This window comes from Hippoglossus hippoglossus, chromosome 7 (assembly GCF_009819705.1).
Source record: "Hippoglossus hippoglossus isolate fHipHip1 chromosome 7, fHipHip1.pri, whole genome shotgun sequence".
NCBI classification, from domain to species: Eukaryota; Metazoa; Chordata; class Actinopteri; order Pleuronectiformes; family Pleuronectidae; genus Hippoglossus; species Hippoglossus hippoglossus.
In genome coordinates, this window is record NC_047157.1 from 17,772,569 (window position 1) to 17,788,633 (window position 16,065).

The 16,065-nt window shown below is 40.4% G+C and overlaps 1 protein-coding gene across 2 annotated transcripts; it reads left to right on the top strand.

Moving 5' to 3' along the window:
- Positions 1 to 261: 261 nt before the first annotated feature.
- On the top strand, positions 262 to 14,089 carry LOC117765335 (deoxynucleoside triphosphate triphosphohydrolase SAMHD1-like). 2 transcript variants are annotated; one of them, XM_034591811.1, is made up of 16 exons: positions 262 to 702; positions 801 to 867; positions 1,020 to 1,092; positions 3,897 to 4,057; positions 4,719 to 4,834; positions 4,983 to 5,053; positions 6,073 to 6,231; positions 7,085 to 7,185; positions 7,295 to 7,403; positions 7,503 to 7,594; positions 7,681 to 7,796; positions 8,809 to 8,948; positions 9,511 to 9,630; positions 9,759 to 9,863; positions 10,018 to 10,155; positions 13,098 to 14,089. In XM_034591811.1, the coding sequence occupies exons 1-16, from the start codon at positions 522 to 524 to the stop codon at positions 13,230 to 13,232; spliced, it is 1,884 nt and encodes a 627-aa protein (XP_034447702.1). In that variant the 5' UTR covers positions 262 to 521; the 3' UTR covers positions 13,233 to 14,089. The 2 variants fall into 2 exon arrangements, with proteins under 2 accessions (XP_034447702.1, XP_034447703.1); XM_034591812.1 differs by lacking the exon at positions 801 to 867 and having other exon boundaries at positions 262 to 531; positions 1,067 to 1,092.
- The last annotated feature ends 1,976 nt before the right edge of the window (positions 14,090 to 16,065 follow it).

The window sequence follows — 16,065 nt, forward strand, 5'->3', positions numbered from 1 at the left end:
ATAACACAACCATGACCCCTGTCTCTATATAGCATATTTTGAAAATATATATGTATTTATATACTGTATAAAATCGTATTATTTGGAGCTCTGTAGTGTTTCTTTACTGCAATCATCTTGTATATAATTTAAGCTGTAGATCTCTTTAATTAAAGAGCAGTTTTAAGTAAAGATAAGATCTAATAAATGTTTTATTCTAAAGTTTGTGAGTATAAATGGAGGGTAGTTAATTGTATCTCAAACTTTCAGCTCATGGACAGACGCAGACTCTGGTTTCATTCAGTCGCAGGGTTTCGGGAACGAGGATTCAGTGGACTTTTATTTTTGAAATCCCGGACGGGAAGTGCTGGTGGTGTTTCGGTTCACCTTGACGCAGCCGGTCAAATAACAAAACCCGGGTATTTTTCGGAGTCTTCTGTGCGCGATCAGCTGTGTCAGGCGGCGTGGGGTTCAACATTACCGGCTGTAAAAGTCCGGCTTCCCGCTCCTGTATCAACCCGAACAAGCGCCGGTTCTTCTGCATGGAGAACCGAAAACGACCGTTGGAGGCAGCGTCGTTCCCCGACGACAGCTTCAAAACGCCGGAGAAGAGATCGCCCGGGAACCCGCCGCCGGACTCGGACTACACGCGATGGGGTGTCGAGGAAACGTGTCGGTACCTGCGGGGAGAGGGTCTGCAGGAGTGGGAGAACACGTTCAGAGGTCGGTGGTGGTGTCGGTGATGTGTGCTGCGTGTTGTTGAGCCGCTTGTTTATCACATGTGACCTGACAGCTCATCGTGTGTCTGCTTCATCTTCCAGAACAAAAAATAGATGGTGTGGGCCTGAGGTACCTCGATGATGCGCGTCTGCAGGGGATTGGAGTAAAGTAAGTGTGCGTTGGATTTAAAAATATATGTGATACATGTTCAAGTTTCCCCTGAAGTGTCAATGTAGGGCTGCACCTCCTCAGTGGGTCACTCGGGTGTTTCACTCACAACCTCTTCATCCTCTCCTCCTCCTCTGTTTGACCCTTCCCAGGCTCCTCGGTGACCGTCTGCGGATCCTGCACAGTACCAGGAAGCTGTGGCAGATAGCGACAGAGCAAAGCAAGGTAACAGCTGCACTGTCGAGGCCACAGAGATAAACAGCAAGGGAGGATCATCTCTCTCTCTCTCTCTCTCTCTCTCTCTCTCTCTCTCTCTCTCTCTCTCTCTCTGTGTCCTCTTCTTTTTTTGTTTTGCCCACAGCTCAAAATCTGGTTCAAGTCAGATAAGAAAGGGACAGTTCACCCAAAAATGAAAATGAAAATGTACTCATTATCTACTCTCCACTATGCCGATGGAGGGGCGGATGAAGTGTTTGAGTCCACAAAACACTTTTGGAGTTTCAATACAATTGAAGTTAACTGTGACCAATTCTTCAAACGGAAAAAAAACAACAGAAAAAAAACATTAAATGCTTCCATACTGCTCCTGTGTTTTCATCCAAGCCCCGACATTCAAATTTGAATTGAAACGAGGTAATTTACACCATGTTTTTTGCACAAATGTTGCAGAGTTGCTACCAGAACTAGCGATGCTACCGGAACTTCTCTTACGTGCAATCGTGAATACGGCTCCAGGCTAGGAGGATAACAGCGGACATTTAGGCTACAAACATGGTGTAAATGACGCTGTTTTGAGTCGAATTTGAATATCGGGGCTTACTGACACGTGGATGACACCACAGGAGCAGTACGGATGCTTTTTATGCTTTTTTTTCTGTTGGTTTTTTTTTACGTTTGAAGAATTGGTCACAATTTACTTCAACTGTATTTGATTTGGCTGCAACGCTGTTAACCCCTGAAACTCCTAAAGTGTTTTGTGCACTCAAAACACCTCACCCACCCCTCCATCGGCATAGTGGGAGGAGATAATGAGTGCATTTTAAAATTTTTTGGATGAACTATCCCTTCAGAGAGGAAGATTGTGTGGTCTAAAATGAAAGAAATCTAGTTTCCAGATCCTTGCATGTGAAGTCAGACGTGTCCTCTGCAAGGTGGAAGCTTTAGAATCTGAATCTGAAAAAAACACATTCATCCATTTGAGGAACTTGCTATGTAACAAATGCTGACACTTGATGAAGAAAGAGGAGGTAAAGCAGTTTGAAAATATGTATTCCAACTCTTACTTGTCATGAATTGGATATTGGATTTCCAAAATGAGAAACCTTTCAAAATTCATCATTACATTTTGATATCCAGTTATGGATTTAGTCAAATGTCAGTTTCTTTATGTACCACTGCAATTTTACAAATGTGGACATCTGTTATAAATATTGTCCATAATTGTAATTCCTCCTCTCCAGAATGAAGGATTATATATTTAAATTGTAACTGACGCAGAGTGAATGTTGCGGGATCATGTCCGTCGGGATGGAGATACTAAATGTTTGGATTCTCTCAAGAATAGAGCGACGTTTTCTCCCTCTATTCACAAATTGAGGGCTCGTCCAGTGAGCACATCCAATGAGAAAATAAAAGAATCCAAACTGGCTTTGTAAGAAATGGATTGTAGGTGTGAAATGTTCTTTATGGATTAATAAGAAGTGAATGACACATATCTGCAGTATCCACTTGAGCTATTAAATATTTAAACTGCCAGTTGTACTTTTTAAAGGTTTTTAGGCTCTTAAATTTAGTTTTTACAATCAAAGTTGTAGATATCTTGAAATACATTTTTAATTATTGATATCTACAAATTTCCACTCTAATAAGTGAGAATACAGTTTTGACTTATTGATAACATTGAATATTGATCACAGATATGATTGTGGTGCGATAAGACGTTAAGACAGCTTTGCCACAGTGGAGAGCATGAAGAACGCTCGGTGAGGCGCAGTCTTGAGTTTCATGGATTCAGTTACATCACATGTTATTGCGGTGTTAGTGAGGTTGTGAAAACAATCAAAATCGGGTGTGGTCACTCCCTGTGCTCCCTGCCCTGCACATCCTGTTTTTCACCTACCTCATTAAATTCTGCACGTTACCGTGCAACTTACTGCTGTGAGTTTTGTTTGTAATGTTAATTATTGTTATTATCTTTATCACACGTTTCCACTCTTGTATTATGGTCGAACGATTTCAAATAGAGCCTGACTGATTAGTTTTTTATTGGGGTTGATGCTGATATGAAAAGATAAGATAAGATAAAATAACCAAATTCCCATGTTACAGCAGCAGACAAGTCAGAATGAGGTAGAGAAGAGAATTTAACAGAAAAATAACAAATACTGAATATATACATAATATTACTCCTTTCACTACAGAAAAAACTATTTCAGTAAAGTGCAGTGAGACAGGATGATTGCACAAGAATGTAAAAGCATACAGTGATAATGATAGGCAAAAATAAATTTTAGTAAAAAAAATAGTGCAAGTTAAAAGTAGATTTTAATAAGATAAAAAAACAGCCAGTATTTATTTAAGGTTATGGAGTCTGACAGCAGTGGGAATGAAGGACCTGCAGAGGAGTCCCTTCTCCCTCTGATAACCAATATATCGGCCGATTTATATTTCTATATTTTTTTAAATGGCAATGATCCCAAAAATGTGGTTATCAAACCCTTATGAAAGATAACTGTAAGTGAGATTAGACATTTTACAGTTTAGCCCTGAATTTTATTACAGATATTTTCAAATAAAAAGAAAACACAAATACACTTAAATATATAGAACTTAAACATAAATGCACATCTTTTCTGCATTGTTCATTCTATAAAATATACATTTTTCATCAGCCAACCGAGGAATTGTTAGTGCTCTAGTTTCACAACACATGGTTAACAGAGAGAGCCTGTGCTCAGTCTTTGGCACACCATTGCTGCGAGTAGGACTGATGGAGTAAGTCTTTCTTTTGTTGTCTTGTCTCCTGCCAGGTCTTTAATGATCCCATCCACGGGCATGTGGAGTTTCACCCACTTCTCATCAGAATCATTGACACACCTCAATTCCAGAGACTGCGAAACCTCAAGCAGCTCGGAGGGGCCTACTTTGTCTTCCCCGGAGCGTCCCACAACCGCTTTGAACACAGCATCGGGTGTGTCCTCAGTTAGAGACAGTGTCAAATGATCAATGTGTCCGATTTTTTTCATTAAGATTCATTAATTATTCCCAAAAACCGTGTGTATCCGCCCCTTTGTCCCCGTGTATCGTCCTTCCTACGAGTTTTGTAGAAATCCAATCAATAGTTTTTGCGAAATAATGCTGAAAATCTAACAAAACAAACAGAGTTAAGTCAACCTCTTCGGCCAATGTCTCATTAACACTAAACGTAATTTTTTCACTCTTGTCATTATTTGACTGGCAATTATATGCATTTTAAAATGATGGGAAACATGGCAATGTTTTCTACAAGGATTGGTGTTGCTGAAAATGAAGCAGATGAATGTAGGTGAAAGTCTATGGAATTTCAAACGACCATGTTATGTCCTTGCAGGATTAGGAAGATAAAAAATATTTTAATATTGAATAAATCCCACGTATTTCATATATACGTTTGTAAGACAAATTCCAGATACTTTCTTTCCTATACTTTAGTATTTTGTTAAAATAAATTCACTGCAAAGATTCCTTAAGAGCTGCATTTGAAACATAGTGTTATTAAATAGTAAAATAGTAATTATTTATGCGTCATGTTTGTGGTATTTTCCCTGTCTTGTCTTGTTTTGTATGAAATGTTTGGTTGTGTGTGGGAACAGGGTTGGTCACTTGGCAGGACAACTTGTCCAGGCTCTGAATGACAGGCAGCCAGAACTCCTCATCTCTCGCAGAGACATCCTCTGTGTGCAGATCGCTGGGCTCTGCCATGACCTGGGTGAGTAAGCGCATCGTGGATGTGTGCACGAGTAAGAATGGAAGTGAAAGTATGTTTATTATCCAGATGGGAGTAGAACCCACGTATCTTAGTGCAAAGATCCCATGCAGCCTAATCATCTTTTTCATGTTTTTATTATTCCTGTCAGGACATGGGCCATTTTCCCATATGTTTGATCGGAGGTTCATCCCCAAAGCACGTCCTGGTAGTACCTGGAAGGTGAGAAAATGTGACTTATCCTGTTCTCATCCTTTCTCGGCCATATGAGTGTCAAACAAAACAATTAGTTCAAGGAGATACAAGGTCACATAAGCCATTTTCACTTTGCCTTTCACATATGAACCACCCAGTGGGAGAGTCTCTGCTCAGACACGTTCACACCAACAACCAATCCTTAGGAGCCAGGCGCAGAAACTCTGGAAGCTTTCTCTCTGACATTTGCGTTCACACGTACACCTCCTCCAGAGTTCAGTGAATGTCTGAAAGCAGCTAATGACAACAGACACATCTGTGTAGTTGGAACCGGCTGTAAACATCATTTGGTCTTTGTGAACACAAATGGCTTCTTTACCCGAGAATGGTCCCTTTTATATTTAAATACTTAATATTTACATCTGAAGTGGGTCCTCTCTACGGAGGCCGCCATTTTTTAGTCCAAACTGGACAAACTAAATACTTTTTAGGTTTTTATGACAACTGAGGGCTGCTACAAGTTCTCTGTCATGTCTGGAAGGGGAGGGTGAGGTGAGGGGTATTCAGCTGCAACATGCAAACTCACCACTAGATGTCACTAAATTCTACACACTGAACCTTTAACACATAAAGTTTGATATTTGTATAAAACCTGCTGTAGCAGATGGGATGACGTTACAGCAATAAACAACATCGGGATGAAAAGGAGCTTTTCTATTAGCGGTTAAAATAACTGTAAAAACAAAGCTGCTATACAAAGCAGTCAAGTGTCGCCTGGCCTCTCAGCAGGTCAGCTGAGGTCTAAGATAGTGGTTGCAATGTTCACAATGATAAGCGTCACTAAGAGCTTATAAACACACAGTCATTATTTAAGTTATGACCACAGACCTGCCGTCTGGCAAACGTGATAAGCATTCGTGTTTGCAGAAGTCATATTTTAAGATAAGCTCTTTCTGTTTGCTTTCATTTTCAAGTTGTGACTGTGTAAGTTCCCATAAATAACTATTATTATATAATATTAATAAATGATTCTGTGTGTGTTTCAGCACGAGCAGGCCTCTTTAGACATGTTTGATTACCTGGTTGAGGACAACAACTTGAAGCCGGTGATGGAGCAGCACGGCCTGGTGCTGCCTGAGGACCTGGAGTTTATCAAGGAGCAGATTGCTGGACCATTGGGCACTAATGGAGCTAAAGCTAAGGGGGTAACTTCTAGTTTTGCCTATATGAGATCAGTTGATAGTTGTATTAGTATTATAGTCGTACTGTTCTACTGCAGGAACTTTACCAAAGGAACCAAGAACCTTTTGAGGAACTCTGGAACTAAAACTGCATTTTGACTAGAGGAACTATGGATTAAATTGAGTTCCTGTAAGATGGGTCCAGGCAGCAGCTGAAGGGTAGGCTCAGATTTAGAGCCCTGAATCCGTGCCTCTGCTGCTACTGAGCACTATTTCATTCAAATTTTTTTTCATTTTGAACAGTTCATGCGTCCAAGTTGCACCAAATTTGCGACTCCACTTCCTTGAGCCACCCGAGAGAAACCTCACAAGTTTGAAGTCGATGCGCTGAACTGTTTTTGAGATCTGTGAATTACGTACATACGGACAGAAGCACAGACAGACATTCCTTACATTATAATAAGACATTTTTCAGTCTCTTCAGTTGTAATTCATTCTATGGGTCTGATTTGCCCTAAATTTCAGTTCCAATGTGGTGGAGGCGTAAGCAGAAATGTGCAGAATAAACTTTCACTTCCTAAAAGCTAAAAAAAACAGTGACTGGTGTGCAACTTAACGTTCCTCACACTCTTGCACTATTGTGTCCCTGCACATGCAGTTAACAGTAAGAATTTGACCTGCATATGGACTAATCCATTGGCTGATTAACATTGCAAGCTTCAGATTATTAGTGTGAATGCAGCAGATGCTATAAATGCCACATTAGCTCTCGGCACTGTGTAATGACTTGCCTCTGGAAACCAGTTAAAATTCTTTTAAATCCTGAAAAATACTTGCCTCATGAATCAGAATCTCATGTCTCTGTTTTCTGACTTAGTGGCGTTACAAAGGTCGCCCAGAGGCCAAGTCCTTTCTCTATGAAATTGTGGCCAACAAAAGAAATGGCATTGATGTGGATAAGTGGGACTACTTTGCGAGGTGAGTATTATTGACTTGTTAGTTTGTTTTAATAAGGGTTTCCTAAATCACATGTTGATAAATCCTTGTGAGGGTAATGGCCCATCTGTTCACATGTTTCTCCTCTTAGGGACTGCTACCACCTGGGCATCAAGAACAACTTTGATTATCAGCGCTGCCTTCTGTTCGCCAGGGTGTGTGAGGTGGACGGGCAGAAGCAAATCTGTACCAGAGACAAGGTAACAACTCCCTTACGTTTTCCTTCTGATCAGCTTTTTAAAAAACGTCTTAGTTAAACGTTTAAACTGTGACTAAAACACAAGTGATTCTTTAAACAGGAGGTGGGCAATCTGTATGACATGTTCCACACAAGGAACTGTCTCCACAGAAGAGCCTACCAGCACAGTGTTGGCAACATCATAGAGATCATGTGAGTAGCTCATTGCTCGGACGTAGCTTGTTAGCTTTGCCCTGTGGTCGTTCTGAAAGGTGATAATGTGTCGGGTGTTTCTTTAGGATCACTGAGGCCTTTTTAAAAGCAGATCCACACATCCAGATTAAAGGCTCAGGAGGTGAGATGTTCACTCTCTCCACGGCCATAGACGACATGGAGGCCTACACCAAACTGACAGGTCCGTGGATACCTCTGTGTGCCACCTCTAAAACACATTGTGTCTGTTATCACTGTATCTCATGGTAATTATTCTCCGTCCCACTGTTTGCTGGTTTGAAACCATGGTTTGTTTTCTGCAACTGTTGTGGGCCCTCATCAGGCTGGAAGTTAAACAGCTAGAAGCTGACCGATTTATCAGTTGGCCAATAACAATCAGCCAATATGAGCCTTTAACAGACATATGAGTATCCTTGTTTATGTTTGCAGATACGAAAACCTTTATTTTACAGAAGGAACTATGCTGAAAACCATTGGTTCTTGAAAATGATGGCGATATGTAGTTTGCCATAGCAAATTGTTATTGTTATTATTATAATGCTTATCATCATCATTATTATTGATGTTTACAATGATCAATACATTTTGTTTATATATTTACAATGCAGAAAAGATGACAGATTAAAATGACAAATTTTGAACTTTGATAGAAAAAATAAATGCAGAAAAAATAAATGTTTATATTTTAAATTAACTTCAAGTCCTATATATTTCGTTGTACTTATTTTCTTTTTATTTAAAGTCATAAAGTTTGTTTGATCTGTAAAATATCAAGTCTCAATTACATTCATTTGTCGTAAGGGTTTGATAACATATATTTTGGGAAATATTGCCACCTTTTCTTTCTAGTATATATATCGGCTGATACATTGGTATTGGAAGGTTTATTACTCCCAGTTTCACCATCCAACCCCAAAAATCCAACTCAGTCGGGCTGCACAAACAGCACAATGACGGATCATAGTGTTGTTCACGATTAAAGAGACAAATGCTCACAGTCTGCACAAACTGCATTAACATAGAGTATAACAGCACCGGTTAACACATATTATTATTATCATGTATTCTCCTGACAGTGGTTTGTATCAGTCTTGAAATACTCATACTTAATATACTTCAACCCTTGTTTTAAACGCAATCAGATTAGTGTACATGAATGATTCAAATTCACGGATTTCCGTTCTGTCCCTTAGATCATGTGTTTGAACAAATACTCAACTCGTCCTCCGAGGAGCTGGCTGAACCGAGGCAGATTCTACGCAACATCGTCTGTCGACGCCTCTACAAGTGTCTGGGCCGAACCAAGCCAAGAGAATGTCTGGAGGTCACCCCGGTGTGTGTTTGTGTTCTTCTTGTGGAACTATTTTGGCTGTTGAATTTTAGTTTTTACAAATTAGAAGTAATATTGATAACTTTATCCATGTTGTTCAAGTAGGGTTCAACTGGCTGCTTCTGCAGTGATATGATATCCAGACACTTTGGCTTCACTTTTGGGGAACAGTCATGTCATCCATCTTTATATCCAATTATGATTTGATTTGTTGATCAACAAAACTAAACCCAAAGACATTAAACAGTGCAAATCAAAGAAAAACATCAAAACCTTGTGTATGAGGAGCTTTAATTAGCAAATATTGGACGATTTAGCAATTGTCAAAAAAAGCTGCTGCTTTGATGTAGCCAATTAGCTTCCTTATAAATTAAATGAAACCAGTTTGTTCCTAAGATATTATTAATCAATACATTTTGTATTGCATGTTGGAAAGTAGTTCGTGATTTCAACTAAGAAGTCTAACCATATGCGGTTCATGTATCCTTGTATAGCATTCTGCGTTACAGTGTTGTATGTAAGTTCTCTTTTCTTATTATTACTTGATCCACTTCACATCTGTAAGGATGCGATTAAAGGCTGGGAAAAAGAATTGGCTGAGTCCACCCCTCAGAGTGTCCAGGATGTCCAGGATGTCCAGGATGTCCAGGATGTCATCCTGCAGCCAGACGACTTTATAGTTAGCGTGAGTTTTCAGTCCAACTACTTTTCATCTCATACATTTCATTTGCTCCAAAAGAAAGAATTACATTTTTTAATTGTGAATTTTAGTTTTGTTGATTCGTGGCCTACTGCACAAAACCTCTCCTTTAGGTCATTTTTCTGGACTATGGGATGAAGGATAAGAACCCCATCAACGATGTGCGATTCTATTGCAAAGATGACCCAACTAAAGCCTTCCAGATACGCAAGGACCAGGTCACACATCTTTATCTTTGTTTGCATGAGTTGCCTTTGCATTTACATAGCTGAATGTTTCTCATGTCACATATTTGTAAACACAAAGATTGATTATTTCACTTCCTCTATTTTTAATTTACAGCTCAAAATAAACTCTTGTCATTCTTGTCAGGTGTCAAATCTGCTTCCAGCGCAGTTTGATGAGCAGCTGATCCGAGTCTACTGCAAGAAGAGGGATGGAAAGATTGTGGAGGCCGCCAAGAAGCATTTTGTTCAGTGGTGCAACAATAAAAAATCCTCAACGCCTACGGTAAGATTTATCTTCTCCAGTGTAAAGAATTGTGTAATTATTTGCAGTGTCAATGTTGGTTGATAAACATTGGATGGGTACACGCCCTGAAGTGCCTTTGCCTCAAACTGGAGAGACTTTTGAGAATGGAAAACAAAGGGAACTTGAATGGCACTAAGAAAAGTGCAGATACTTCTGTCAAGCACCAACAGTCCTCTAATGAAACCGCATAAATAAACACATACATTCACGAGATCCAGATTTCTATTTGGTTCTGCACCAAATTACACACAATCATAAATATCAGTTGCTTAAATATGCCGGATCTTTTTTCCTGGAGCCGCCCCTTAATCTGAATCCACACTCAAATTTAGTAGACTCTTCCCTGGGTGATGCCCCACCCCTCCACAAAATAGCCTGGAGTTGTGCACCTTTTGCATTATCCCGCTGAATAACAAACAAACGCAGACAAAACATAACCTCCTTGGTGGGGGTAATACATGTTGAGCACAAATGGCTCTGTGGAGCAGTGTAGTGAGCAGGACCCTGTATTGTTAGTGTAACATGTCACTCAAAAATTGAGGCCACCTTCCTCTATTGCTCGATGGTCCAGCTCATTGTCGGCAGTTAAAGCAGCAGGACAGAGGTCGATGTCGAGGGAATTTCACCCAGACATATAACAATGCTGTAAGAATTCACTGAATCAAACACCACACATAGACAAGTACTTAGTTTTCACTTGCAAGGGAAGTCCGCACCTCTGAGTAGGTCGCAGCCAACTTCGACGGTACTTCCCGTGTACAGTGTATTTATTCAAAAGCTCAGTTACAAAGTATAGGTGGGGTTACATTTGCAGAACGTCTTGACTGTCACATCTCTCCAGGCGTGTTTCCCTGTTTTTGGGTACATTTCCTTATATTGCAGGAAACATAATTCAGTACAACAACAAGACTGTCTGTGGTTAGTGTGTACAGAGGTGCTAGACTGCACCTCTGAGTCAGACTGTCACACTTTGTATCAGCAGTACATTCAGCACATGATCATTTTATATACAATTCTTCTAACAGTCGAAAACGGGAACTCTCACTGGTCTGCAGCCACACATCCCCGTTTGTGTTCTGACAGCTTTCTGTCATAGTCAGCATGAACTGTTTCAGCATTTCATGGGGTTGGACCTCATGGGCCAGCCTTGAGTACCCATCACTGGTTCACCATCACGATCCTAGCCTTGTCAAAGTAGCTCAGATCGTCGTGCTTGCCCAGCATGACCCACCCCATGACAGATGCCACTCTGATGAGATCATGTGTTATTCTCATCACCTCTCACACAAGTTAGAGCTGTATGCCAGGTGGATACAAAGGTGTGGAGACAGGCTTTAACCCACAAGCACGACAACAAACACCAACAACTTCAGGCAGCAGTTAGTAACTTGGAGATGATGGGCAAGATGTCAAACCAGTTAATCAGATCACACGCCAGTTGATACGGGGCAGGAGCGGGGAACGGTTGCTAGAAAGACACAAACACAATACCTGAAAATTACCCAGAAAGCCCTAGACAAACGAGTGCAACATGCACAGAAATAGTAATGTGGGAAAGGAATGTAGGTGAGAAGGTAGGAACGGAAACTCGGGCGGAGGGCAGAGGCTGGAGGGCGTGACGGGTTGTGGCAGTGCTGTTGATTGATTCAGGTACACATCTTGACATTTTAGTGCTTCGTATTTGAGTTCCACATTTTGTGTAGTAAAAATGCATAGTGACTGCCCCCTACTGGTTGAAATCTGGCTATTGCAATTTAATTTTGCTGTTGGCTGGTGTGGAGGCAGGTGATATATCTGGAGGCAGCTTACCTCACCCACAACCCCCTCTTCTGCCGATTGTGGGAGAAATGGTGTTTATAGCCGAACTGTGACCTGGTCTCATTCCAGCTCATTCGCAACTGCAGCGCCCAAACCAACTATTAGGACAGACAGGACGTTATTAGTGGGGCTGGCAGTGTGTCGTTTTTTATTTGAAGTTTATTTTACGTAAGATATTAAAGCTATTTACATAAATGTACAACTTCTTTGAACGTTTGCTAACATTGGCCTTCAAATTAACCGCCTCCTGCCCCAGTGATGCCACAAAGACTCGAAGTGATACACAGTAATGCCCACTGCAGAGGAAAAGTTCTCCTCTTCCAGAGGTAGCATACAGTAGGTGCCCTGCGATTCTGTCTCTCTCTTGTCGAGGCCTGAGGATGTCACATCAGCAGTGGGCAGAGTTGGGCTCAGACCTGAGGGTGAAGTAACAGAGATGATGAGTCTGTGTCGGGTTCACAGCTTGTTCCCACTGCCCCCTAGTGGCCAAACAACTCAGGTATGGAAATCTGCTTTGTACACAGACAGGACACATTTTAAATTCCAATTGGTGTTCGGTAATAACGAGTTCTATGTAGATATTTTACATCGAAATAACATCAGTATGGATTATCACCACATGATTATCACTCCTCAGATTACAGAGCGGAATTATTTTTAACACAAAAGTATCTCACTAAAAAAAGAATGCTGCCGTTTTACAGCATTTATACCAAATGACAGCGGGGACCCGAAATATGTCCTAATGAGGCAGTGTGGCTCTACACAACCAATAGGAAAACTGAAATGAACGGAATGAGTGGTGGAGGAACTGAGAGAAGAAAAACTAAGGCAAGAAATGTGTTTATCCTATGTTCCATTTTAAAAAAAGAAAAAAGAAAAAACATAACAACAAATGCAGTAACATGGCTCCATTGAGCTGCTAACACTCTTTTGTGGCTGTAGTTGGTAAATCGGTGTCCAGAGATCACCTTCCTCTAGTCTACCTACATTATCTGGCTGGTAAAGAAGAGTTCTGTCACAGACCCCTGTGTCAGTTAGGACAGTGTAAACACTAAACTGTCCATGTTAATATCAATGTCTGATATTTTATTTACACACAGGACGCAGACATCATAGCGCCGGAGCTGACCCCTATGAGACCCGTCAGGCCGAACAACAATGACTGTGACAATGGAGGCTCCAGTGACATCGCTGTTAGAGAGAGTGAGCCGAAAAAAGCCAGAAGAAGACTTTAAAATAAGAGGAGGAGAGCGAATACCCCTCTTACACTTTCAGTAGATGAGACAGTGTTGAGTGAACATTATATTTCTCTACGAGGTGAGTGTGTTGATTGAAGCTGGAAACCAAGCAGTTTTTTACAAGCAAAAGAAATGGAGAAAAAAAAGCTCAGGGACTATCCTCAGGTTTTTTTAAAAAATGGACCCTTCCTCAATATTATATGCACAAGTTAGCTTTTGTTTTCTCGTCGGATTCAGGGATTTATTTTGGACTAACTTCGGGCTACAAGTGTCGAGTTTTTAAGTTGATTTGTTTTCATACCCTGTGCTAAGCAGCAGCCTATCATGTCTTTGAATCATGGGCAATTAATCATGGGCAGTGGAAATGTTTTACTCTTAAACAGGAGATGAACAACACAGTGTGTTTCGTGTCAGTGTGTTTTTACAGCATATACAGCCAGTGTGTTAAGGGGAATTGTGTTATTCAACTTTCACATACGCTTGTTTTTTTAATGTCAAGCTTCAAAAGTCACAATATACAAAGAAAAACTGTTTCTGAGCTTTACACTGAGTGTTTGTTTTTACTTGAGGGATTGTTTGCTGATTTGATTTGATCTTATTTTCAATATATTTATACTTTGGGGGGGGGGGGGGTCGAGCATGTGGTGCAATCCTTTTATGTATTGTTCTTACAGTAAGTTGCACAGCTTGTTGTCTCCACCTCACTAACATGTGCAACATTTAAAATGCGATTTGTGCTGGATTGTTTGAAAACCTATATTTTGAAAGAGTGTGAGGGAAAACGTTTTAAACGGTTTGTGGTGATCCTGTGAGAGTTGAAGAAAAGTTTGAAAATAAAACTCTGTTTTCACTTTCTTTCACTTGTGTAACGTTGTTTGTTTTGCCGGTAGTCAAAGGACCAAGATGAACTTCACTGATGCATCATTATGTTCTGCAAAAACACTTTTCTGCACATTAGTGACCATATACAACCACCAGGTGGTGGTTGTAGTTGTTTTCTAACATCTATATTGCACATTGGGTTCAGGGCTTTATTACTATATGAAAACATGAATAGGAAACTTCCAAACGTCTGAATGTACATGATGGATCCTCCCTCCATGTTTGTGAAATCTTATAGCTTAAAAATCCAAACAAACATACATTGGAATATAACAAATCATATTAAAATAAATAGATTAAATCTACAAGTACAGAAGTCCAAAAAGGGCTTAAATGTATGAAAGATGAACACTGAAGCAGAGTTTTCTTGCTGGAATCACAATGGCCTTTAAAAGATCTCTTCATGATGCAGTGTCACTCTCAGTGGTTATGGACAAAATTAAAGCTTCTCTCTTAAAAGTCAGTCGTGGAAAGTAATTTATCCATCCATCCTCCCGTTGATTACAATTTTAACATTTAATTTAAAGCCCCATAATGGGATGAAAGAAACAGATGTGTGTTCATGTAACAAGACCGTTTGAGCGCTAGGGGGCGCTGTGCACTCATTTTGTCCCAATATGCTACTTCATATGTTCCATTGTTGCTGTGGTCCAGGTCCTGAGGCAGCTGCTGAGCTGTCTTCACAATCAAGTCACATCATCAAGTCAGATTTTATTGGTAAAGCCTAATGATGAACTACTGCACCGGGGCTCTTAAGCCAACGGGGGGCCCTGGGCCTTATGATTTATTTTTAGGCTATATCTTTAATGTGTTAAGAAGAATATTGGAGTAAATGGGATTTTCAAAATGTTTCATTGATTTGTGAAACTGTTTTGTAAATCAGCAGATTTAAATCATGTGACGCTTCCTGTCCTGTTAACATGTTGAAATCTAATTTCAAAGTAATATGTTACTGCACTAATGTGTCTATGATATAGCCCAATATAACAAATCATAAGAATTGATCAGTTTATGGCAATATCTCCTTATGTCCCTTACAATGAGGATACAGAATACGTTTGTTATAACATGAACTTTCTATTTTACATGATAATAAACATTTCTGCATTAGTGTCATTATTTTACTGTCAAACCTCTAATTCATCACTAGTTATTGTTTAAAATAAGGATTTAACTAAGATATTACATGGAAATAATCTGAACCCATGAGACAAGTTTGATATTTAATAATGTGGGTCCTCGTTCTTATTCAACCAGGAAGGTTTGTCCAACAGGATGTTCACAGAAACACACTGCCCTGATGCACTGTGGGCACACACACACACACACACACACACACACACACACACACACACACACATGCACACATGCATGCAGGCTTCTGTACGCTCAGCAGCCCCTCCACGGATAATTGAGACCAGCTGTTGCAAGGTGCCTCTTCCCTCGACCCTGCACCCCTCCCTCACCCCCCGGCCGCTGCTGCACTTGCCTTCCTGGCAGAAAGCTATTAGCGACAGTTTAACTGCAATACAGACAGTGACGAGACATTGAAAAGAGATCCTGCACCTGCTGGATTACAGACATGGCACCTGAGTGTGGCAGAATGGACAGACGCTCTGTTGGATGAACTCTAACCTCGCCTGCACAACAAATCGTCTTTTTTAGATTTTGTTGCAGTTTTCGGTTCAGATGAGCCTTGAACATCTGAGTGTCGATGCTGTGGCACCGAGGTTTTTGGAAACAATGACAAGTGTAACCAAGTGCCATCTTGAATATGTGAGTCAAAGTGTAGGTCTGTCAATAGTGGCAAGACATGTAGACATGTAGACACCTCTATTGTGAGCGTGAATCCTGCTAAATAACACCACTTTTAATGCATTTTAACGCATTTAATAACCAGTGTTTAACTCACTGAAATGTAGTTGTACGCAGATATAAGGACGCCTTC